This window comes from Xenopus tropicalis, chromosome 4, assembly GCF_000004195.4.
Source record: "Xenopus tropicalis strain Nigerian chromosome 4, UCB_Xtro_10.0, whole genome shotgun sequence".
Lineage (NCBI taxonomy): Eukaryota > Metazoa > Chordata > Amphibia > Anura > Pipidae > Xenopus > Xenopus tropicalis.
Window position 1 is genome coordinate 131,450,116 of NC_030680.2, and position 26,426 is coordinate 131,476,541.

The 26,426-nt window shown below is 37.6% G+C and overlaps 1 protein-coding gene across 4 annotated transcripts in view; it reads right to left on the reverse strand.

Annotated features, from left to right (window-relative positions):
* Window positions 1–26,426, reverse strand: part of rad18 (RAD18, E3 ubiquitin protein ligase) — a 114,088-nt gene that overhangs the window by 12,468 nt on the left and 75,194 nt on the right. For 2 of the 4 annotated variants that reach the window (XM_004914131.4, XM_002936252.5), the window contains one exon: window positions 10,547–10,612. The exons of 1 other annotated variant lie outside the window; for it this stretch is intronic. In XM_004914131.4, coding sequence (XP_004914188.2) covers window positions 10,547–10,612 — 66 coding nt within the window. Of the gene's footprint in view, window positions 1–10,546; window positions 10,613–14,832; window positions 14,996–26,426 lie in introns of those variants that run through there. One more of the 4 variants, XM_031901159.1, reaches the window with a different exon arrangement.

Genomic DNA, 26,426 nt, shown 5'->3' on the forward strand with positions numbered 1-26,426 from the left:
CGCGTGGCTGAGTTTCCTACGTTTGCCAGAGACCAAGGAATGAGAATGGCATGTGGCTTCCTTAGTTTGTGTGGTTTAAAGAAAGCACAGACCACATTTATGGAAATGGGACTCATGAAGCCAAGTTAAAAATACAGCAAGCTGCTAACACAACGCTGGAGCCTATGCTTTCCTGAAGGTCTTTTATAAGTCGTTGTTTTGCAAAGCACCAGTACTGATGTTTTCACACAATGTCCATTAAGCACTATAGTTGCCTCAAGGGGCAATTTAATGACCCAATCAAGTGAGTACCAATAGTTGATATTTTCATTCACATTTCAAGTTTCTATTTGAATGGTAAACTCACTATTTATCTTTCTTACTACACTTAAAAAATGGGTGCTTTCTTGGCAGACCAGTTATACTGGCATCATGTCTTGCAGTCATTAAGTCCTTTTATGAAAACAATGATATAGAATCAAAATAATGCTAATTAAATCTGTTCCCAGGAGTGTTCAGTCAGGGAGAAGGGGTACAAATCTTATTAGAAATTAATTGGCAAACTAAAAACACTGCTCAGCAACATCCAAGGAGCAAATGCAACATCTGACAATAGAATGGAACTGAAAGTCATAAAATGTATCTGTCTGGTGATCAAGTCCCCATACTATTCATGTCTCCTAGCAGCAGAAAGATGAATGAATCTTGTTATCAAAAGAATCAGAAGAATGCTTTGATGGATTCAGCTTCATAATAAAAATATCATGGAGCATATGTAGCAGGTTGAATGAGAACATTCTGTGTTTCTACTGAAAATCTTGACTCATAAACAAAGTTTTCATTTACTCCTCACTGTCTCCTTGCACAAAGAGAAACTAAAGAATAAGCAACAAGGAGCCTGGCCCAAAGAAACCAACAGTAATTTTTGCAGTAATTCTCAAGGGCAGAATATCCACTGTGACTGCGAAGATACACATGTCATCCTGGTTATGCGTATGAGCTTTTACCAGGTTCTGGTGTGTCCATCTTTAAGTGTAATACCCATATATAACGGAGAGTACCACCTCTTTGGCTGGACCAAAGAAAATTAAATTTTTTTGCTTTTTCAAAAGGTGGTGAGCTTTAATCTGTCTTGAATCATTCCATTGTATCAGAGGACTACTTAACATTATTACAGTTAGAGAAAACATATACACAAGGTTTTGGCTTAGTTATGTGGCCCATTTGCCTGCTAACCTGACTGCATTCCCAGGCAATGCTGGACACAGGCCCTTTTATGAATCTAATGACATTGCAATTATTGAATACAAATGTTTTTCAATGTTGAGTGGAATTATCCTAGGATCGAATATATATAGTTCAAATGGGACTATATATCTGAACATGATCACCTAATCTTAATAGCCCATCTTAGATTGTAAGCTAAACAGTGCAGCGACTTCCTTCCTATTGTGTCTTATACAATGTGGCATGTAATCACTTAATAAAGATACTTATTTATTCAATATCATTTTTTATTATGCTTTCCCTGTGCATATTTTCTATATTGTAAAACTGTACAGCTCTGCATATCCTAGTAGTGCTTTATAAATAAAGTTATACACACGTACAATTGTCAAATGATTGGGTGCCTGTATTATGCAGGTACCTGTGCAAAACCAGCAGAGGTTTATTAAAAAATGCACATTTAGGGGCACATTTACTAACCCACGAACGGGCCGAATGCGTCCGATTGCGTTTTTTTCGCAATGATCGATATTTTGCGATTTTTCGGAAAATTGTAGCGATTTTTTCGTAGCCATTCCGAAAGTTGTGCAAAATCTGGCGATTTTTTTGTAGCGTTAAAACTTGCGCGAAAAGTCGCGCCTTTTTCATAGCCATTCCGAAAGTTGCGCAAAATGTTGCGATTATTTCGTAGCGTTAAAAAGTCGCGCCTTTTTCGCAGCTTTCGCGCCGAGTACGAAACATTCGGATTCATTCAAGCTTCAGTATGGTGACTTTTCTTGGGCCAGGTTGGAGCTGCAGGGTGCCATTGAGTCCTATGGGAGGCTTCCAAAATCATGCTAAGTCTGAAAGTTTCGCCCGCCGCTTACAAGCGCTCAATACGAAAAAGTCGCGACAAGATACGAGCGAAACGTAATGGCTACGAAAAACTCTCGTTTTTTCGCGCAATTCGTAATGGCTACGAAAAACTCGCGTTTTTTCACGCAAATCGTATTGGTAAAACGAAAAAGTCGCGACAATTTCCGAAAAGTCGTAAAGGCGCCGAAAAAAATCGCAAAAAATGCGAAAAAGCCGCAAAATGTTCTTTTTCCAATCGGAATTTTTCCAGTTCGGATTCGTGGGTTAGTAAATGTGCCCCTTAGTGTCTGAAACATTTATCAGATTTTATCCGAGGATGGTCACATAAAGTGACCAAAACACCTAGATTTTGCATAAGAACTGTGTGTGCTTATAGATACATATATTATAAAGACAAATCTATCTCTATCACTTTTATTTTGTCTCAATATCACCCCTTTTGTGAATTCCCCATATGAATGTGTTTAATTTGCTCTCTGTTTAACCCTGCAATGCCCAGGGCTGCACTATTAGGAATGAATGGGAGTTTTATGGTGTGACCCCTGGCTGGACAGTGTTTTGGCAAATGGAACTTGACCTCTTTATTATTCCTTTTGTATGAAGACGCAAAGGCAATTCGCTGCTCAGAGTTCATTAGTACAGGTATGGGATCCCTTATCTGGAAACCCGTTATCCAGAAAGCTCCGAATTCCGGAAAGCCCATCTCCCATAGACTCCATTTTAATCGAACAATTCAGAATTTTAAAACTGATTTCCTTTTTCTCTGTAGTATTAAAACAGTACCTTGTAATTGATCCCAACAAAGATATAAATAATCATTATTGGATGCAAAACAATCCTATTATGTTTAATTGTTTTATTGATTTTTTAGTAGACTTAAGGTATGGAGATCCAAATTACAGAAAGACCCTTTATCCGGAAAACGCCAGATCCCGAGCATTCTGGATAACAGGTCCCATACCTGTATCATAAATCGTGAGCTGCCCTTGAAAGTGCAAAAAGAGGATTTGTGGGGAAATGTAGCCATTGAAAAAGTCATAACGACAACCGCAGCGGCCCATTTCTCGGCCAAGCGGTCACCGGGACATAGGGAGGTTAAGTGACTTCTGTCCAGGGGTCACAAGGGCGTAACCTGTGGTGAGACATATTTCTAGCTATGGGGGGCTGGCTGGCTTAAGGCGGGTGTCTTGACCACTAGGCTATGCTTGCTCCTCCCGCTGTTTTTTTCGTCCTCTTGTCAGCGTCATATTGGCGGTTGGCCTATCTTAACCGACTGAATGAAACATTCAGGGTTAAAGCCTGCCCCTTATATAACTAGGGGGATGAATCCTCCATTTAGCAACATTCCCTGAGAAAGCTGATAAAGTGAGCCTCAATGTCTTTAACTTTAAGGTTACAAAAGAAGCTTAATAATGTAGTTAGCTTAAGGGTCATATTGAGATCTCTGGGTGAAAGTGCTGCTCAGTTTTCCACGTGCCGTCATGCAAAAATAAAAAAGCATTATTTTTAATTAGCATAGTATGAGCTAGTGTAGTGTATAGTATAACTGGTGGAGGAAAGACATGGCCATGCTAAGTAATCCAAGGTGGCACTCTACAAATATATTAGAAGACCTCCCTTTTAAAGGACGAGTCAACTACGAAAAAAAGTTTTTGCCTAATAAAAGAAAAAAATTTACTAAGAGCTAAAGACAAATTCATACAAAAAATTGTTGGTAAAATGACAAAATCTGAAAACTGTCTCTTTAATAGACAAATTCACAATCCGCAGCCTTTCTCAAAGACAGTGTGAAACAACACTGGTGCACTGATAAAACCAGTGTTGTTTCACATTGTCTTTGAGAAAGGGTGTGGATATATATATATATATATATATATATCTCAAACTCAACAGTAGAAAGCACTCACAGCTACAGCATCAATCAGGTCAGTGATTTATTTCAGCATACCATCATGGATGGTATGCTGAAATAAATCACTGACCTGATTGATGCTGTAGCTGTGAGTGCTTTCTACTGTTGAGTTTGATGCATTATTTTTGTCAGCACCCAGCCTGTGCCCGATACTGGTTAGTGCCGATTCTTTACATATATATACATATATATATATTGTATCACTAGGTCCGCACTCCCATTACATGGTTTAACATCTTGATAAAGGTCCTAGACCTGGACCGAAACGTTGATGTTTTTAATGCAACAATAAATGAACTATAAAGAATGAGGAGTGCGCATTGTCAATTGGAATGTATATATATATATATAAATATATATATCCAAAAAAGACCAGCAACACCGAGTTATATTCCCAAAACAGTCAATTGTGTATTAAAAACGCATGAACAGCCAACGTTACGTGTTCATGCGTTTTTAATACACAATTGACTGTTTTTGGAATATAACTCGGTGTTGCTGGTCTTTTTTGGATATTTAAATCATTTACCTTGCACCCGAGCTAAGAGCTGAAGCAGAGTGCCACCCTGGGTTTGCTTATATATATATATATATATATATATATATATATATATAGCAAACCCAGGGTGGCACTCTGCTTATATATAGCTAGAGAAAATGTTCCGCACTCGCAGGTCTTAAATGAATTATAGAGGTGTTTATTCAAATCAACATCTAACGTTTCGGCATCTGCAGCCTTTCTCAAAGACAATGTGAAACAACACTGGTGCATATATATATATATATATATATATATATATATATATATATATATATATATATATATATATATATAAACTGTGTATGTATATATATATATATATATATATATATATATACACACACACATATATATATATATATATATATATATATATATAAACTTCAAAGTAAATGCCGGCACTCACGTATAGATAAGTTGCTGTTGCCTTGGTGCAGGTCCAAATAATGTTGAAGGTGCTTGAGAGAGGGTCAGCACTCACAGGACTTATATAAACAAATTATTTTTATTAAAGAGGAGGCTAACGTTTCTTTCCATATCAAACCACATCTGTGTATTCTCTCCTGCTTTTGTAGATAGGGATGTGTTATCCCCATAGAATAATGACTCCGATGTTATATATATATATATATATAGCGAGAGAGAGAGATAGACAGACCCTGAGAACAAGAATACTTAATCGAGTACCAAAGCTCTTTATTAGGATTATTATCAAATATAAGGCAAATTGTCTGATTCTAAATCTTTCCCTTTACTTCTGTAGTAATTTGGGAATGAAAAGACCTGGAGCTCACACGTTACAACTAGGTCAATACGTACATTTCAAAAGATTTATGTACATGTGAACTTTTTTGTCTGTTTGTGCTGCAGGAAACTCCAGGCCAAAGGGCAAGGGAACACAAAGTACAAGACCCGCTTCTCTCCACCTGTGTTTTGTAGTGCATAGAAGCAGATCCATTTCTCTCTGCCTGGCTACAATACGCAGATGGAGAGAAGGGGGTCATTTTGTGTGGCCTTGCCCTAAATACTACATTTTAAGCACAACATACCTCAAGTAGTAGTAATATAAGTGGTAAAGAAGACACTTCTCAATAGAATCTAAAAAGAAAAAGGGATATGAGACACAAAGGGGGAGATTTACTAATCCACGAACGGTCCGAAGGTGTCCGAATGCGTTTTGTCGTAATGATCTGTATTTTTGCGACTTTTTAGTCGCCAATGCGACTTTTCGTATATTTTCCACTACTTTTTTGTCGCCGCCGCGAAAAAATCAGATTGGTTTTTCTGCCGTTTACTATCGCTCAATACGAAAAAATCTCGACGGCGACTAAATAGTTGCGCAAAATACAATAAAGTCGTGACGGCGACAAAAAAGTTGCGACAAATACGAAAAATCGCGGTGGCGACGAAAAAGTCGCAAAATTTTTGTTTCCAATACGATTTTTGCCCTTTCGGGATTCGGATTCGTGGATTAGTAAATCTGCCCCAAAATGTGGGGATTGGCAACATGTATTAGAGCTAACTAACTTTCAAAATAACTGACTGACACCAAGCTGCATGAAGATAGACACATTGCTAAGGACAGAGAAGAGTAAATTGATTATTTCATAAAAGTACAGAATTTTTAATTCGTTATATTAGGAAAGTTTATTTAAAGTAATAAAACACACAGCTAGAATCATCTGTAATAATCAAAATAAATAAAATATATCAATATATAGTCAAGTAGCTTGCAATTGCAAGTCTATAGTTTATGGAAAAACACCATTTAAAAGACGAAATAATCAAATTGAAGCTCCAGCTATGTTTATTGCCACAATATAAATGACTTTAAGCTCAAGACGGGAACTGGTTTAGGGGCTTTTGCTCCAGTTGTGATGGTTAACTCTCTAACAAACACAGAGCTTTCCCTTGCACTTGTGTGAGGCGCCTGCTCTGGCAGAGAAACATATAATGAGAAATCATAACGTGACTAGTAACTGGTGTGCGTCATGGAAGGAAAAATTCTATTGCACAGAGACCTGTAAATCTCATACCCTGACAAGCACTTGGTGCTTTATTTTAATCTCTGCCATCCTTATAATGCTGCTTGGCCTGGGGTGGTAATTCCTTATTAATATTCCAACATAATGGGCTTCCACAAATCCATTACTGCTACATCTGTAAAATAATGAGATCTGATAGTAATGGTCATATGATCATATCAAGTATATAAAACTTATCACTTATTAATTTCCAAGTTATATATTATATATGTATCTATCTATCTATCTATATATATATATATATATATATATATATATATATATATATATATATATATATATATATATAGCTATATATATCCATATAAACCAATAAAGGCACTGCACTCATGCAGGAACTAGTGCAAATAAGTGATTTCTTTAAAAAAAAAAATTGAATAAATAATATGTCTGTAAATGCTACATAACTATCTGGCTACTAATGTAAAAAAAAAAAAAAATCAGTTTCCAGCTGCTGATTTGGACCCTTCGGACAGAGTCTGCGGCTTATCAGACTTTGTATGTGCCCTCCCCAAACTACCTATTTAATAGATATCTAGCAAAAAAACAGGCAGGTCGCTGTTGGAGAGGTTTAAAAATTTCCATCAGGGCAGGGGCTGCATCATTGTGCTGATGTGGCCCTCTCCCAATAGCACAGGCGCCTATTACGATCCAGTCATTGTCCCAGGGGCAAGCACGATTTGCATAGAAGTAGGGTGAATCTCCTGTACCATATACCAGCAGGGGATAACAGATAGCGTCCACAGGATATCACCTGTATTACATACCAGCTGGGCACTATTATTCGGCCCAGAGAATATCTCCATTACTCTCCTATCAGCTCCCCAGTGTAGATTCTGTTCTATGATTATTTCCATATATCCTAATCAAATTCCCAACAATAACCCTAAAATGCACTTGCTGATTTTGGCGGCCTTTGTAAGCCCCATTGTCCCCACGCTGTAGCTCAGCTCACCTGTCAATTGGCTTCTTATTGCCAGTGATAAGAAACTTATTTTTCTGACAGTTGCTTTCAGCTGCCATAGACAGCACGATTCCACTCACCGTGACAGGGGCAAGCAGGCATGCTTATGGTGGCCAATTTGATAGCTGGTACAGGTATGGGATCCATTATCCGGAAACCCATTATCCAGAAAGTTCCAAATTATGGGAAGGCTACCTCCTATGGACTCCATTATAAGCAAATAATTCTAATTTTTTAAAATAATTTTTTCTCTGTAGCAATAAAACAGTGAGTTTGTACTTGATCCTAACTAAGATATCATTAATCCTTATTGGAGGCAAAATAATCTTATTGGGTTTCATTAATGTTTAAATTATTAAGGTAAGGAGATCCAAATTAAAGAAAGACCCCTTATCCGGAAAACTCCAGGTCCCAAGCATTCTGGATAACAGGTCCCATACCTATATCATAAATCACGAGCTGCCCTTGAAAGTGCAAAAATGAGGATCTGTGGGGAAATGTAGCCATTGAAAAAGCCATAACGACAACCGCAGCGGCCCATTTCTGGGCCAAGCGGTCACCGGGACATAGGGAGGTTAAGTGACTTCTGTCCAGGGGTCACAAGGGCGTAACCTGTGGTGAGGCATATTTCTAGCTATGGGGGGATTAGAACTACTGGCTGGCTGGCTTAAGGCGGGTGCCTTGACCACTAGGCTACACTTGCTTGTAGGATGTTTTTTTCGTCCTCTTGTCAGCGTCATATTGGCGGTTGGCCTGTACTAACCGACTGAATGAAACATTCAGGGTTAAAGCCTGCCCCTTGCACCAAGACCTATATAACTAGGGGGATGAATCGTGCATATCTGGAAAGATCCACTTGTTTGCCAACCCTTTTAAACCTCTCTATGGTATATAGCCACCTTAACATTCTGGTATACTAAAAAATCATTTCCTGTAGTTATGAATTCTGCTTCACCAAGCAATGTGCAATGCCGACAGTAAAGTTTGAAAGCAGAGAAATAATTCTAATAAAACTACTGTGTAAAATGACATTTTCAACAATTCATCTGGTGTTTGGGGAAGTCCCCATATACAAAGTCAGGTCCGTACAGAATTGGTTGTTGGGATGTAAAAAAACATTGATAAATATATGTTCTCTGGCAAAAAGATTCAGTTCTCTCAAAAACCCTTGGCACAGATGAAATGGTTTTTTTGAATGGTCGCCAGCGTATTATAGGTTTTTTTCCAGGTTGAAAGCTTTGGGAAACTGCTTTGCAAATAAACTTATGTCATCAGTCATTTAGTCATTGTCCCAGGGGCAAGCATGATTTGGTGCAGAATTTAGGTGGCCAAATCAGGCATAGAACTGCTTATCTGGCAACCTTATTGTGTATGGCTGGTTAAGACTGGTAAGAAGAATAAAAGCAAACATGGCTGGTAGAAGGTATAACACTAGGTTAATCTTTGTCCTATTTATTGATATCTTATTCAATCAATGCTCATTTTGGCCAAAATAAAGAGGACTGTACCTAAAAATCAGGTATGAAAATGAATACAATAAAACTGCAAAATGTTTGTTGTTTTCACAAATGCTTATTACTTCTTGAGCAAAATCTGTTTCTGGATAACTCACTATACAAATACTTATAGAAATGAAGGCACTCTAATTACAGTAAAGTTTAAGATAATGCCTGTGGTACAGGTAACTGCAGAGTGTTCTGAAAATTATATTTAAGCACATTCACTGTAAATAAATATCCAGTATTTTGGATATGCCCAAGACCCAGAGCAATGCTAAATATTTTAGATACAAGTATAGGACCCATTATCCAGAATGCTCGGGAGCAAGGGTATTCTGGATAAGGGGTCTTTCCGTAATTTGGATCTCCATACCTTAAGTCTACTAAAAAATCAATAAAACATTAATTAAACCCATTAGGATTGTTTTGCATCCAATAAGGATTATTTATATCTTAGTTGGGATCAATTACACGGTACTGTTTTATTTTTGCAGAGAAAAAGGAAATCAGTTTTAAAATTCTGAATTATTTGATTAAAATGGAGTCTATGGGAGACGGGCTTTCCGTAATTCGGAGCTTTCTGGATAACGGGTTTCCGGATAAGGGATCCCATACCTGTATTATATAGATCCATCTTGGAAATTGTGTATTTATTCCCTTAACCCTAATTTAGCAGCACATGCAAAGATTTAATTAACGAGGATAGGTATTGAGTTTAGGTGATGAGCAATGCCTTTTCATTTTTCACAGCAGTAACCCATGAATTCTTATAGAGTGTACATAAGAATATCATGAAATTCTGCCTGCACAGTTCTATTCCCCTATTCTAAGCAGAGTCCACAAATACATTTTACATAGCATCTATTTAAAACACTAATTTGTACAGCAGTCTAACAACCATGTGAAATAGGTATGCAACATAGCCTCTTATCTACAGTATATGGAGGATATTCCCATACTCCTGTTCAAGTTAAAGGAGCAAAACGCCTTGTGTGCCTTAAGCCCTATACAGAATACAGATGCATTCAGCAAATACTGACAGGCACTTTAATCATTTTAGCACATTATTCACAGTGTGGGATATAAATCAACGCCGTCTGTTGCCTATATCTGAAGTGAACTTGTTAAGCTGCTTGCAAAATGGAGAATATTTCTTAGTATCCCTGGAGGTACACTAGTTGTAGAAACAACAGTAGTAACTCTAAATAAGAGCATGGTAAGTACTAGCCGGAGATAATTAGAATTGGATGGAGTGAGCTGTTTTTTATTTTCCTGTCCATGTGTGGATTCTTTGGAGCATAATTTTTTGTTTTACGCTTGTACCACGATATGAGCACGTATAAAACTGACACTACCCTTACAGCTTGGAAAAGCCAAGGAATTTCTTATTCTGCGTCGGATTGCCTACTTCAAAGCAAAAGTCATTTCTGGGCAGATGGTTCTCTTTTCCACCAGTATAAAATCCTGATTAATGCAGGGATAATACTTTGCAGCAAAGCCAAAGATAGCCTGGAAGATACTTACAGACTCGAACTGGAATCTTCGCTCGTCACAGCTTCATCAATGTCTCGCAGAATGTCTGAACTTGAACTGAAACGGTGACAGTAGCAGAAAATAAATACATAAAAATTACTTTACAATAAAGCAAAGCTAAAATACAGCTTATTTAGTGAAAAACAGCAGTAAGGAACTGATAAATCTAACAAAGACTTAATTGTTTAAAAGATAATATAAATACTATACAGGTATGGGAAACCCTGTTCAGGTATGAAATCCTATATTCAAAAACCCATTATCCAGAAAAGGACATCTCTCAGAGTACATTTTAATCAAATAATTAAAATATTTTAAAAAGATTTCCTTTTTCTGATATAATAAAACAGTACTTTGTACTCAACTAAGATATAATTAATCCTTCTTGGAGGCAAAACAATGCTATTGGGGTAATGCTGAAATAATTTTCAGCAAGCGTAAAGGTATGGTGATCCACATTAAAGAAAGATCTCTTATCCGGAAAACCTCAGGTCTCGAATATTCTGGATAACAGGTCTCATACCTATAATATACCTCTTTTTTTATAAACAAAACTTGCTATATATGGGCAAAAATATCTGGGCATCCCATGTAATTAGTGGAATTGGATATTTAAGCCACACACACTGCTTAATTATACAGGTTTACAAGCACAGAAAAATGCAATCTCCTGCAACAAACACTGAAAGTAGACAAGACAAGGTAGGGCTGAACAACAACATTTATTCTGCCCTTCAAGAATTGCAAACTGTATATGGAGTGTAAACATTTCCCAGCACCAAGTTGGATGAATCCTGAAAGGCTGCTGCATACACAGTACAGAAAGCTGAAGCCTCCACTGACCTAGGTACAACATCTTTAATGATACTGCACTTACCAAATGTGGGGATTATGTGGTCGGCTGCCCACTCTGTCAAGTGGTCTCCACACAAATAAATTATCAGCTGTGTGACAACCTCAAAGGTGAATAACTTGAAAAGTACTATTTCTAATAGATTAAAAAAAGGAAAGTACTATTTACTCAGTGCTAGTTTACCAAAGTTTAACGTCTTAAGTCTAAAGGTGGCCATACATGGGCAGATTTAAGATACTGATTGGGTCCTTTGGACCTATTTAACAGTGTATCCCCTACCAATAACTTGACAAAAATTTGCCAGGTGTCAATTGGGAAGGCTTGATTATCCCATTGGATCAAGGACAGCATCAGCTCATGAATGCGGTCCTTGCTAGTATTCCTGTTTTTGTAATTTGATCATTTGGACCTAGGGCTAAACGATTGAGTTAGCCCGATATAGCCCATCTTAATATGTTGGCGCTTTACAAATAAATGTTAATAATAATAATAATAAATCCTCAATTTATCAATATTCTCTGAGAAAGTTGATAAGTGAGCCTCAATGTCTTTAACTTTAAGGTTACAAAAGATGCTTAATAATGTAGTTAGCTTAAGGGTCATATTGAGATCTCTGGGTGAAAGTGCTGCTCAGTTTTCCATGTGCCATCATGCAAAAAGAATAAAGCATTATTTTTAATTAACATAGTATGAGCTAGTGTAGTAGTAAATATAAATTTATTAAAAATTATTAGTGCTTTAAAAGTTATTTGGAAATGTAATTGCTATAGTAAGCAGCATTGGGAATCAGTGTAGTCTGCAACATACTCAATACTTGGGCCGTAGTCTAGACAAAACAGCTCAATGGTTAGCGTACCCCCTGCTGAACGGCCCAGAGAATATCTCCATTACTCTCCTATCAGCTCCCCAGTGTAGATTCTGTTCTATCATTATTTCCATATATCCTAATCAAATTCCCAAAAATAACCCTAAAATGCACTTGCTGATTTTGGCAGCCTTTGTAATCCCCATTGTCCCCACGCTGTAGCTCAGCTCACCTATCAATTGGCTTCTTATTGCCAGTGATAAGAAACTTATTTTTTTCCCATGACAGTTGCTTTCAGCTGCCATAGACAGCACGATTCCACTCGCCGTGACAGGGGCAAGTAGGCATGCTTATGGTGGGCAATTTGATAGCTGGTACAGGGTATGGGATCCATTATCCGGAAACCCATTATCCAGAAAGTTACAAATTACGGGAAGGCTCTCTCCCATAGACTCCATTATAAGCAAATAATTCTAATTTTTTTAAATAATTTCCCTTTTCTCTGTAGCAATAAAACAGTGAGTTTGTACTTGATCCCAACTAAGATATCATTAATCCATACTGGAGGCAAAATAATCCTATTGGGTTTCATTAATGTTTAAATTATTTTTAGTTGACTTAAGGTATGGAGATCCAAATTACAGAAAGACCCCATATCCGCAAAACTCCAGGTCCCGAGCATTCTGGATAACAGGTCCCATACCTGTATCATAAATCGTGAGCTGCCCTTGAAAGTGCAAAAAAGAGGATTTGTGGGGAAATGTAGCCATTGAAAAAGTCATAACGACAACCGCAGCGGCCCATTTCTGGGCCAAGCAGTTACCGGGACATAGGAAGGTTAAGTGACTTCTGTCCAGGGGTCACAAGGGCGTAACCTGTGGTGAGGCATATTTCTAGCTATGGGGGGATTAGAACTACTGGCTGGCTGGCTTAAGGCGGGTGCCTTGACCACTAGGCTACGCTTGCTCCTCCCACTTGTGGGATGTTTTTTTTGTCCTCTTGTCAGCATCATATTGGCGGTTGGCCTATCCTAACCTACTGAATGAAACATTCAGGGTTAAAGCCTGCCCCTTGCACCAACACCTATATAACTAGGGGGATGAATCATCCATATCTGGAAAAATCCACTTGTTTGTTAACCCTTTTAAACCTCTCTATGGTATATAGCCACCTTAACATTCTGGTATACTAAAAAATCATTTCCTGTAGTTATGAATTCTGCTTCACCAAGCAATGTGCAATGCTGACAGTAAAGTTTAAAAGCAGAGAAATAATTCTAATAAAACTACTGTGTAAAATGACATTTTCAACAATTCATCTGGTGTTTTGGGGAAGTCCCCATATACAAAGTCAGGTCTGTACAGAATTGGTTGTTGGGATGAAAAAAACATTGATAAATATTTGTTCTCTGGCAAAAAGATTCAGTTCTCTCAAAAACCCTTGGCACAGATGAAATGGTTCTTTTGAATGGTCGCCAGCGTATTATAGGTTTTTTTCCAAGTTGGAAGCTTTGGGAAACTGCTTTGCAAATAAAAAAAATAAAAAAATCAGTCATTTAACAGAAAATTAATACAAAAAGGGCAAGTGTCTATTGCAGACAAAATGTGAGGGATAAACCTGAACAGCCAACCAAGAAACCCAGCTTTGGGCTTTATTCGTGCCTAGGGCGGCTGATCACATTCGGGAGTGTAGTAATAACTGCTTAGCAGTTAGAGGATTTAGTGGATAAATAGAACACACAGTGAAAGATGACACACACAAATACCACTCAGACTCTCCTCTTCTTTACCTGGAATTCCCTACAGCCTTTTAGCCTCTCCTCTTCTTTACCTGGAATTCCCTACAACCTTTCAGACTTTCCCCTTCTTTACCTGGAATTCCCTACGACCTTTCAGACTCTACCCACCTTTCAGTGATCTTTCAGACACTCCTCTACTTTACCAGGAAATCACAAATACCTTTCAGACTCTCCCCTTCTTTACCTGGAATTCCCTAAAACCTTTCAGACTCTCCCATTCTTTACCTGGAATTCCCTACAACCTTTCAGACTCTACCCACCTTTCCCTGGAATTCCCTACGACCTTTCATACTCTACCCACCTTTCCCTGGAATTTCCTACAACCTTTCAGACTCTACCCTCCTTTACCTAGAATTCCATAGGATCTTTCAGACTCTACCCTCCTTTACCTGGAATTCCATAGGATCTTTCAGACTCTACCCACCTTTCCCTGGAATTCCCTACAACCTTTCAGATTCTACCCTCCTTTACCTGGAATTCCATAGGATCTTTCAGACTCTACCCTCCTTTACCTGGAATTCCATAGGATCTTTCAGACTCTACCCACCTTTCCCTGGAATTCCCTACAACCTTTCAGATTCTACCCTCCTTTACCTGGAATTCCATAGGATCTTTCAGACTCTACCCTCCTTTACCTGGAATTCAATACGATCTTTCAGACTTTTCCTATTTTATTCCAGAGCTTTAAATCCTCCCTAAAGATCTTTTGTTTAAAGAAGCTTATTGATACACCCTAAATAATAATCACCAATTATTAACAAAAAGTCAATCAGTTGTGACTGAGCCACTTTAGTAAAAATAGTAAAATGAAGTAGAAATGTGATTTTACAGTGCAGTTATATATAAAGAAAACATATTTGTTTATATGAATTAATATAATGGAGTATATTTTCATTTAGAAGCAATGAACCTGCCTCTATGTATGAGCCCTCAGAGGTTCTGTGTTTGGCATTTTTTCTGGGTTCATCAGCAATCATTGTTGACCTGCAGAAGTGACAAAGTACAGGAAACTGTTTTTCAGTATGACTAAACAATTTATTGTACCATTTCTAAAGCAATGTAAAATAAGTCATAATACATTACTTTGAATTAACTAACAGTGTAGAAATGGTGCGGTTGCATTTTAAATACAAAAAAAAAACCCACAGAGGTGGAATAATCAATCTAATATTGTCCCATAATAAAAACACAAGCCACAGGACATCTGCGGGCTCATATATTCAGGTAGACCTTTGTCTTTCTTGATTACCAAAGATAAATAAACTCTCAGTGCCACCAGTCTGGAACATAGTGAGCTCCCAGGTATTTTGCTTGGGTGCTTGGATTAGACAGAAGGAAATTGCAAACATCAAACAAACTGTTCAGCCTCATACAAGTCACTGTTCTACTGACAGGCACAGCGGGGGTTTGAAATCGAAGCTTCGCTGTTTAACAACCTGTCCTCATAAGAAACCCTGCCAAAATGCAATTATATGTGGTTTTATTATCATTAGTCTCGCTGACTGCTTCAAGAAATTCCCCAATATTGCAGTGCAAGATGTATGTGATGAGCTGAATTAGGTATCACATAACCTCTTTGCTTCTGCATTATTTTTTTATTACATATCTACCTTTAAATGGCAGCACCTTACAAATGTAATTTTCCGCATGGCACTAGTAAGAATGTTTAACCTACAACTGTGTAGATTACTAGCAAACCACTAAAAACTGTCTCCTGAACAAAAGTGTCCATCGTGTGCAAATGGTAGGTAATATATATTGTAAGCTTTACTGGAGCAAAAAGAGTATAGTATAGTATAAGGTACTGTTTTATTAATACAGGTATAGGACCCATTATCCAGAATGCTCGGGACCAAGGGAATGCCGGATAAGGGGTCTTTCCGTAATTTAAATCTCCATACCTTAAGTCTACTAAAAAATCAATAAAACATTAATCAAATCCAATAGGATTGTTTTGCATCCAATAAGGATTATTTATATCTTAATTGGGATCAGTTACAAGGTACTGTTTTATTATTACGGAGAAAAAGGAAATCAGTTTTAAAATTCTAAATTATTTGATTAAAATGGAGTCTATGGGAGATGGGCTTTCTGTAATTTGGAGCTTTCTGGATAACGGGTTTCTGGATAAGGGATCCTATACCTGTACAGAGCAAATGGGAATTAAAAAAAAAAAAAAAAATTGATAAGGGAGATATCCCTCCTGTAATTCAGAGTCTTATGGATAATGGGTTTCCAGATAAAGGATCCCATACCTCTATTGCAATCTATTAAGGGCAAGCTGTAATATGTTAGCACTAAGTATAATAATAAATGGAATTGACAGAAAGAAAACATTTTCATTATATAAAAAGAAGAAACCACTAATTTCTGTTAAAGAAGTCTGTAATTTAGCTAAAGATTTCTATAAAAATATTTGCAGCAAAATATTTTAGCTTTGTAGGATAATGACTCGACAAACAAAGGCATACTTTTGATCAGTAATCCTTTCAAAACCTATTCATGCTTTCAGCAAGGAAACAGATGATTCCATTATATGTAAATTGCTACCAACTGCATAGCATCTGTCCTTTGAAGAGGATAAAAAACAACAAAAAAAAGTGCAAGCCTTTCAACACTGTCACGATTGAGAAGTAAAATAGAAACTATAGGAAATCATTTTTTGGGTTCAAGGTAGTTCTACCTATTCTATTATTTGCACAATTTCTGCAAAACAGTCACACAATGTAGGACTGCACTTGTATGACACAAAAGAAGAAAATCCACTATTAAACTTTCCCAACCTCACACATGCACAGAAAAATGAGAAGATGCACTTGATTACCTTGGCATAACTATGTTTAGTATTTTATGATCACAATCTTGTGATTAAAATTTCTTGCTTTAGAGAAGGTATGCATTTGCGAAGTATGAATAATTATTTTTAGATTGTAAGCTTCTTTGGGCAGAGCCTTCTTTACCTGCTGTATAGGTTCTTGGTTGTTTTTGTATGGAAACTCTGTATGTTCAGTGAATACACTCAGTTATTTATAATATCTAATCAGATACTGTCTGAAAGTAGCAGTTAAGTCAAAAAGAAGTTAGCATCTATAGAAGTTTAAAGAAGAAGGAAAGGAACAATTGCTGGGGGGTGCCAAATGTATATGATGTGCCAAATAAGGGATGTGATTGGCTATTCAGAAGCCCCTATGTTTGCCTACAAAAGACTCTGTTTGGCAGTACATCTGTTTTTTATGCAAACAAAACTTTCCTCCAAGGCAGGAATTCAAATATAAGCACCTGCTTTGAAACCACTGGGAGCAACATCCAAGGGGTTGGGGAGCAACACGTAATTCAAGAGCCACTGATAGGGGATCACTTATGTACTGTAGATGACATGAGATTAAATAAAAGTTAGGGCACCTTATGTTTAATGGCAGCTAACAGATATCATATATGTATATTGCTCAGAAATGATATAAAAATAATGAAGCACTGTGGAGGTAAAGCTGACCTAAGACACACAAATGGAGAAGACTTGTGCAATAGTGCTTGACAACAACGGTTTTTGTTGATTTTTCAGTGTACCCAGTGGGTCCTGTATCAGCAACAAACCTGGGATCCATAATGTGCAGGAGCAGCTGTCCACATCCATCTGATGGCCTTTTATTCAGAAAATTGTCCTCCTATGTGGCCTCTTTTTCCATCATGCATGAACTCACTTGGTTATGAAGAGTTGATCTGCCGCTCTCCAAAGGCAACACTTTCATTTGAATGGTCAGTGACCATTTTAGCAAAATAATAATTTTACTTTTCTCAAGCAAGCTTCCTTCTGTTGGTAAGTTATTAAATTGGCATGAATTAACTCTTGGAATCTTCTCTGATAAATGCTTAGGGAACAACTTAGTTCTTTTCTACCTATAACACAATGGGACTCTTCAATTCTGTATTCTGTCATACAATATATGGTAAGGAAGAATCTGCATTGCCTGCTTGTTTGGTTGTAGACCCTATTATAGTAATAGGGCATCATCTTCCCTGCTGCCTACTCTGACCTTTTGCACGAATAGCTTGCTGCCTGCCCTAAACCCATGGGCAGATCCTAACTATACCTCTCCAAAACAGAACTCAGCCTGCCTGAAAGTTCCATGGCCATGAAACTGCTAAATGTATTACCACTGAACTATACAGCTGAAAAACAATATATTTTACAAGGAATGTTGATTCTAAACAAGAAGGAGTAATAAAATCACTGGCTTGGTAACAAATATTTGACAATGCATGCAAAAAGCTGTAAAAATATTTGTTTTATTACCATTTTAATATAAGCCCAAATTTGGTAATAGTCTATGCAGTTTTTAATTTTGGCAAGTCTAAAAAAATCTATAATGCATTAACACCTTTGCACAAATTAATAAAAAAAAAAGCAACAGAAAAATAAAACAAATCTAAAAATATATTGTCATACAGCAGACAAAAAAAAATCAATGTTTCATTGTGTTACTGTGGAATACTAAGACATTATGAAGAGAAACACAACCAATTACTGATGATTGATATTGGCATTTACCTTCATTTATCATCAATTCATGACAGAGTTTTTAAACCAATTTTTAAATATGCATATAGCAAACTCGTGGGCTAATGTCACACATAGCATACAAAATGCAAATCTGCTCTGATCAGCCCTAAAACACACTCAGACAAAACAGCAAGGGGCAGATTTATCAAAACGTAAATTGGGAGCTTAACCCTTTTACTGCCAGCCGTATTGGTCAAAGCGGAACTTGTATTGCCAGACAGTTTTTTAACATTTTGCACTGTTTCACATTAGGGGACTTTTAGTTTACCCAGGAAAACAACATATCGTTTTTTTCAGGACAACCTAAGCTTTCGAAACATGGTAGAATTTGTGTGTAAGTCCAATTCTGTAACAATATATAGGCTTCTAAATGTAAAAAAAAAAAAAAAAAAATCAAATTTTCCATAATATAAACACTTATACCAGAAACAAAAATTATTTTATGCACGGAAATACAATTGATTTGGAAAATCCCTGAACGTGCCAATACCAAATATATATAGTTTTATGGAAATTTCTCACTTGTATAGGTCAAAAACTCCCAGCAGTACACTACCAAATTTTCAAAGCACTGCTTCAGAAAGCTGCATACTTTTGATTTCAAGGCCATAAATTCCACTAACAGAAGGTTTATCCCAAAAAATTGTACATTTTTGGAAAGAACAGATTCTGGGGAATCCAGAATAGGCACAAATGTCTGTCTACTCCAAACTACCAAGTTGCAAAAGGAATAATAAAGTGGTCAAGTTCCATTTGCCAAAACACTGTCCAGACAGGGGTCGCACCATAAAACTGGGCAAATGTTAAATACATTTATTCCCATTCATTCCTAATAGTGCAGGGCAGCCCTGGGCATCGCAGGGTTAAACAGAGAGCAAATTAAACTCATTCATATGGGGAATTCACAAAAGGGGTGATATTGAGACAAAATAAAAGTGATAGAGATAGATTTGTCAAATTTTCCCACCGTATTCACAAACCCCTATCGCCACTTGTGAATTTGTCTTTTAAATGTATGTATGTATGTATGTATGTATATCTTCATTTATAAAGCGCTACTTATGTACGCAGCGCTGTACAGTAGAATACATTAATACAAACAGGGTGTTAATAAGATAATAATAGATAAATACAAAGTATAACAATAAATACAGATAAATACAGCTGCAATAATTTAAGAGTCGAGGACACAAGAGGAAGGAGGTCCCTGCCCCGTAGAGCTTACAGTCTATATGGTAGGGTAACTAACAGACACAAATAGGCACAGTTTTCAGATTTTGTCATTTTACCACCAATTTTTTTTATGAATTTGTCTTAAGCTCTTAGTAAATCTGTCAGTGTGCCATCAAACCCGGCCCCACATTGGATAAAAACCCGGTGGGCCCTAGTCCTGTTGGGCCCCTTTTCGCCGGGCATGTTGGCATGTGGGCCGGATTGCTGTTGAGCAGTAATCAGTAGGGGCTAGAAAAGAATGTATTTAGACACTTAATAAGATAAGTGCCTTTGATTAATGAACTTTACATCTTTCTGAACCCCCAAATTATTATTTTGCCAAAATAATCTTCCAAGCCTGGCCCCTGCTTAACATATCTAGTCATGGCAAACACCAGCAAACTGACAGCATCTAATAAGATATATCATATTATTACAACCAGCTAACCAACCTCAAACTAGAAAAAAAATAACAGAGGATCAGTGTACTTCCAATGGAATTTATAACCAAAAGTGTTTCATTCAAAGTTATTACTAAATTGAGAGATTTAGGGCATATTTATAAATATGTGACACTTATTTTAAAATTAAACAAACTTATCCCCTCTTTAAAGCTGCACTTCCCCCCTGTAAAATGCACCAGAGTTAAACTTCCATTAATCATTATGAGAACAAAGTCTAGTAAACCTGTGTAGAAACCACCATCTTAAGTGCATAACATGTAACATAATTTTACTAACTAAATGAATAATTAAGTAAATCCAAAAAAAACGATCCCCACTCCGAATTCAACTAGTGTCTTAATTTACATTGCCAGGGTGCAGCTAGGGAGTAATTACTATATCACTCAAAGACATAGCGCACTCCAGGGACTTTTCCATAAAAAGTTAAATCTTTATTCTATTTATGCCATATGATCAAAGTTTATATTCTTCTTAACACTTACATATGAGAAGCTGTTTACGTTATTTTTACTTGAAATACCTGTATTTGATAGTATTTTATGTAGTGATTCACCAAATCCATTATCTTAGGATATAGCCAAGCTGAAGCAGAACCTTGATGTGCATATTCAAGTTTGACTACTTTTAAAGTTATATCATATTAGGTGACTCCATTTGGCTAAACACTCAGACTCAGCCAAATTCCAGTCCTGAAATTCTCTTATTTAGAAGAATCCTCACCCCCTATTCTGCAATGTCATTGCCCAGTCTAAATGATGGTACCGGTTTCTACACAGCAACCAACAGCAGCTAATAAGTTCCCTTTGGGGCAATGTCAAACTTCCAAGTGATTTGCATGGAAATTGCTTGGCCTTATGGGGCATGCCCATGTTTTAGACAGAAGCGACCATTTCCGAGCATCGATCACTGCTGCAACTGAATGTCCTGACAAGGGGCTGTATCAAGGTCAAGTGATCAGACTGTAATGCGGGATCTCACTCTAGAGACCCGATTCCCTGTGGAGACTCCATGCAATCCTGGACATGTCACTTATTTTCCCAGGGTCCCAGCATACTTAGTGCACCTATATTGGCTGCCTTGATTGCAGTAAAAGAGCATTGAGTTCCAAGGGATTTAAGCGCTATATAAATCATTCTCACGCATGCTATTATAGTCATGAAGATCTTAAAGTGACATACAGCATTTTTTTCCAAATATTACTCACATCATGTAGGATATGATGAATATTATATGGTGCTTGATTTCAGTCTTTGCTAGAAATGAAAAACTACAACATTACTAGAACTCCCCACAGATGCTTTTTGGTCTGTGTCAGTTACAAATGAATAAAGGGTGCATCCTAAAAGCCCTTGCCCTAAACAAAGTAGGATGCGAGCAGCCAATCACAGCTCTTCACACAGGGAAATATATAGGGTGTATGTATTAACACTGGAGACAGCTATGAGCGGTGATGTTGCCCATCACACCAACAAAAGTCACCAACAAATTAGAAAACAAAAGCAAGGATCTGATTGGTTACTAAGGGCAACATCACCAGTAATGCTTGTCTCCTCTGTTAATAAATATGCCCCTTACTGTAGCTCCCTCTCTGGTCTCCCTATCCGCTGATCGGCTCGCATCCTACAGTGCAAAGTGCAAAAAGCCACAATCTGTATTGCATTGTGTGGGAAAGGAGCAGCAGAAAGTACAGTGGTTGGTTGATACTAGTAGCAATCCTAGTATATGCAGAATACCTACCATAATGAAATAAAGCAAGGTGACACCAAGAGGAAATGTTAAAGGGGTTGTTTGCTTTTGAGTTAACTTTTAGTATGGTGTAGAGAGTAATATTCTGAGACAATTTGCGATTGGTCTTCCTTTTTTTTTATCATCTCAGCTTTTGCTTAGCAGCTCTCCAGTTTGGAGTTTCAGCAGCTATTTGGTTGCTAGGATCCAAATTACCTTAGGAACCAGGGTGTGGTTTAAATGAAAGAATGATATATGAATAGGAGAGGACTTGAATAGAAAAAATAAGTAAGTACTACAAAATAGCAATAACGAATAAAATGTAGTTTTACAAAGTCATCTTTTGGTTGCGGTGGTCAGTGACCCCTGTTTAAAGAGTTAGAAGAAGGCAAATAATTGAAAAACTATAAATAATAAAGACAAATTGAAAAGTTGCTTAGAATTGGCCATTCCATAACACCACCCCTTTAAGGTCAATATAAGAACACAGTGTATGTGCTCCAGCAGATGGGAGCAAATGATGTGGCCAAACATAACTGACAAATAACAAGTATGATACAATATAAAGCTCTAACCCTGAGCCTGGGATGTGCTGACAGTGCAAGTAGCTTGGCATGTTGCCCTTAAATAACTGCTGTTTTGCTGAATAATATTTCTGACTTGTAGCAAACAACAAGTTAGTCAGCATTTCATAACGGCTGGTTACTACATTTATCCTATTTAGCATTTGATGTGCAGAAAACTCTTTACCCTTTAAGTGCTACAGATTTTAAAACCTATAACTACATTACCTATAACCAAAAATGGCAGTTCAGTGCTGTCGAAATAATGTCTCTGGTTAGCGATTTGACCTATGATTTGCATTTATTTAATGACACTGCTACATGACCAATGAGTGTGAACATGGAAAGGGGCATATTCATTAACACTGGAAACAAACATCACAAGTGATGTTGCCAAAAGCAACCAATCAGCAATTAGATTTCAACAGTCATCAATAAAATGCACAGATCTGATTGGTTGCTATGAGTAACATCACCAGTGATGTTTGCCTCCAATGTTAATAAATATGCCCCTTAATGTTCTATCAAACTGAAGGCTTTTGTCTGTCAAATAGCAATATTGGCAGTAAATGTATACTATTTTCCTTTTTGTCCCATGCGCAGTTGTTACTGACACAGTTGGCCATTTGACCTATTTGTAGCACCTATACAACCTTCTTCTGGAGCAAGAACACTACAACCACAGCAACTCTACTGCCCATAAACAGATTGTATTGTTTCTGTAGAGATGTCCATACATGCCCAGACCTGGGCCCAGATTCACAGTGAAATTGGACTGATCTAATCCCATCCATTGGGCCCTACAGAGACCCCTTGGATGATGACTGCATCAATGTACCAACGCACTCCTTGCCTGATGGAATTTTAATACCTGCCTGTTGATATCTGGCCAATTTCCAGTCTGATATCAGTCAGGCAGACCATACATGGGTAGATAAGCTGCCGACTCAACTTAAACTTAAATGTGCCCATGTATGGCCACCTTTACTTATATCTTTTGCTGTAGTTGCTGGGAGAACTGGAATAGTAATACAAATCATGCTAAGCTGGCCATTCAATCTTTTCCCCTATATGCCCACCTAAGGTGGGGGATAAAAGGCTAAAGTTTTGTTTGAGCCAAATGATCGGATTATGACAATGAGAATACAAGCTGTTGGAGTGAGGACCACAGGAATGAGTCGTTGATCCTAGATCTGACTGGAAAATCAAACCTGCCCAAAAGATATCTGACCAAACACAAGCAGGGCCCTATTTGGCAGCTCAAATCTGCCTGTGCATGGCCACCTTTAGTCTTTAGTATCTCCTTACAAAAGCCAGCCCACCTAGTACAAATTATTTTGTCATCTTTATGAGAAGGAAAGTCTAAATCACCGGTTAGGCATCCCCGGTTACTGTAATAGCTTACCTCAGAGATCCCCCAACCTTTTTTTTTTTTTTACCTGTGAGCCACATTCAAATGTAAAAAGAGTCAGGGAGCAACATAAAAAAGTTTCTGGGGTGCCAAATATGGGCTGTTAATGGCTATTTGGTAGCCCCTAAGTAAACTGGTTCTGTTTGTTAGTACACTTGGTATTTATGCAACCAAAACTTGCCTCCAAGCCAAGAATTTAAAAGAAGAACCTGGGAGCAACATCCAAGGGGCTGAGGAGCAACATGTTGCTCACAAACCACTGGTTGGGGATCACTGGCTTAGCTGATACCACGGGCTGGTGATCCAGTTAGCAGATGGTGACAAGGACCTTCTGCAGAAATCGAGTGCCTAACATTTTTGCAACCCCCCAATGACTAAAACTTTCCTTCTCCTTTAACACCTGTAACAGCTGGACATTAGATAAATGAGTACGTTACAGTTAGGCTTTCCCTTAAGAGAGACAGACAGTTTTAAAAACACACAAAAAGTCCCTAACTGCAAATTAGTGAGTGCAACGACATCTGCCAACTTCAAAGGAATTAATTGAATTGATACTGAAGCAGCTAGCTTTACAATGAGGTTTAATAACTGCCTAGGTGTTAAAAATGTCAGCTTACATTCCCTGAAACACTTTGCTACATATTTGTAATATACTCCCAAGAGATTCTGGCCTTGGAATTTAATGTATGAGCCCATATATCACATGCCTGACAACCAGTAGCCACGCAAGCACGATATGGAAAAACAACCAGTATACATATGCCGAGTGAATCCTTAACACGCAATTTCTATTAAAAATCCATTCTTCAGGTCAAGGAAACATTGACTCCATTTTTCACCTGCAGACACCCACAGACAAGCGGCACAAGTGAAATATTAGCAATATCTATATGCCTCGGGAAAGGGAGACACAGAAGAAAGTGATTGTATGCAGTAACAGAAAGGAGCTGTAACAACAAACAGGACTAGTAAGAAGACAAGATGAATGTAAGGGGATTGTTTACATTGCAGCATGGGTTTTAAATCATTAGGCATGAAAAAAATAACTTTGTAGTAGCTCAGCATTCTTGCAAAATTCTAAAGAATGCATTAGATGATTTCCTAATGTTATAAAGTGCATACAGATTCCTTGGCAGCAGAACATTTCCAACTGCACACACCTGAGAACTGAGAATAAGCACAGGTTGTCTGCCCGTGGTATGCTGTGATGTGATTTAGACCTTATAAGCAGGGAGACATGCCAGGGAGGCAGAGACATCTCCAGCAAGGCTCGGGATTATCTATATATCTGAGCAGTCATCTACCACAAATCAAGGAGCAGCAACTTCTACAGAGACAGCTATACATAAATCATCATCTTAAAACAATAGCCTGCTATTCATTGCTTGCAATCACTCTGATATACAATATCCCTCAATTTTGGAACAAAAAAAGAAAATGTCCCTGAAAAAGAAATTATGTTAACATTAGGGACAGTGTAGCGGTTTTCAATATGGAAACTAATCCCAATAAGTGGGTGTATAACAGCTTGCTGAAGCTGAATTCTAATCATACCCTAATGCATCAAAGTGTTATAAGAAGTATCTCTATCAGTTGTACAGACCTGGAGGCTCAGATCATCACACAATGCAACGGAATGGAGCAGAGTAGAACCAGGAGATGCTTCCTTCATCAGTAACTTTTGCATTTTTGTCTGCACTGGGGCAGCTCCTTTTGACAACAGCAGCATTAAAAACTGCCAAACCATTAACGGGCAGCTTTATTAAAATCTGAGATTAGAGCTCACCGCAGAAAAATTCACCCACTTCCTGTTCATTCCTATGGGATTTTTAGAAGCATAGTTATACTTCTGAATGAACAGAAAGTGGTGAATTTTTCTGCGGTGAGCTCTAGTCTCACATTTTGATAAATCTGGCCCTTAATGTACAAAATAAAAATTTCATAAGTTCTCAGCAGGCCACTGTGAGCAGTTTTACATTAAGTTATATCCATAGCTTATGTATCCTTTTACATGCACACAGGCCCCCACAAGCTGTCTGGGAGAGTGAAACAGCAGAGGCCCAATGTATATGTTATGTGCATGAGTTTTTCACTACTATATGCCAAATACTTTTATTGCTCTCTTTAAAGTATCTGCAGCCAAAATATGACAGCTGGATCTTTTCACAATGTTCACAATTACTTGCGAATACATTCTTGTACAGGATTTCTCAGAATTACACAACAGCTTTAATGTTATCATAACTTCCTGGAATTAATTTTTTTAGGGGCTAACATTGAAGTTCCTTTATGCAAAGAATAATCAAAGTGGCTACATTACTAAAGTGGAACTATTTTCACAGTCAACAGGATCACACAAACTCCTCAAATAATGACATTTTCTAGGATTTGCTCTACAAATATTAATTTAGTATATTAACCAAGTATATATACCAGGGATATTCAAGCCACAGCCCTCCAATTGTTGATAAGCTGCATC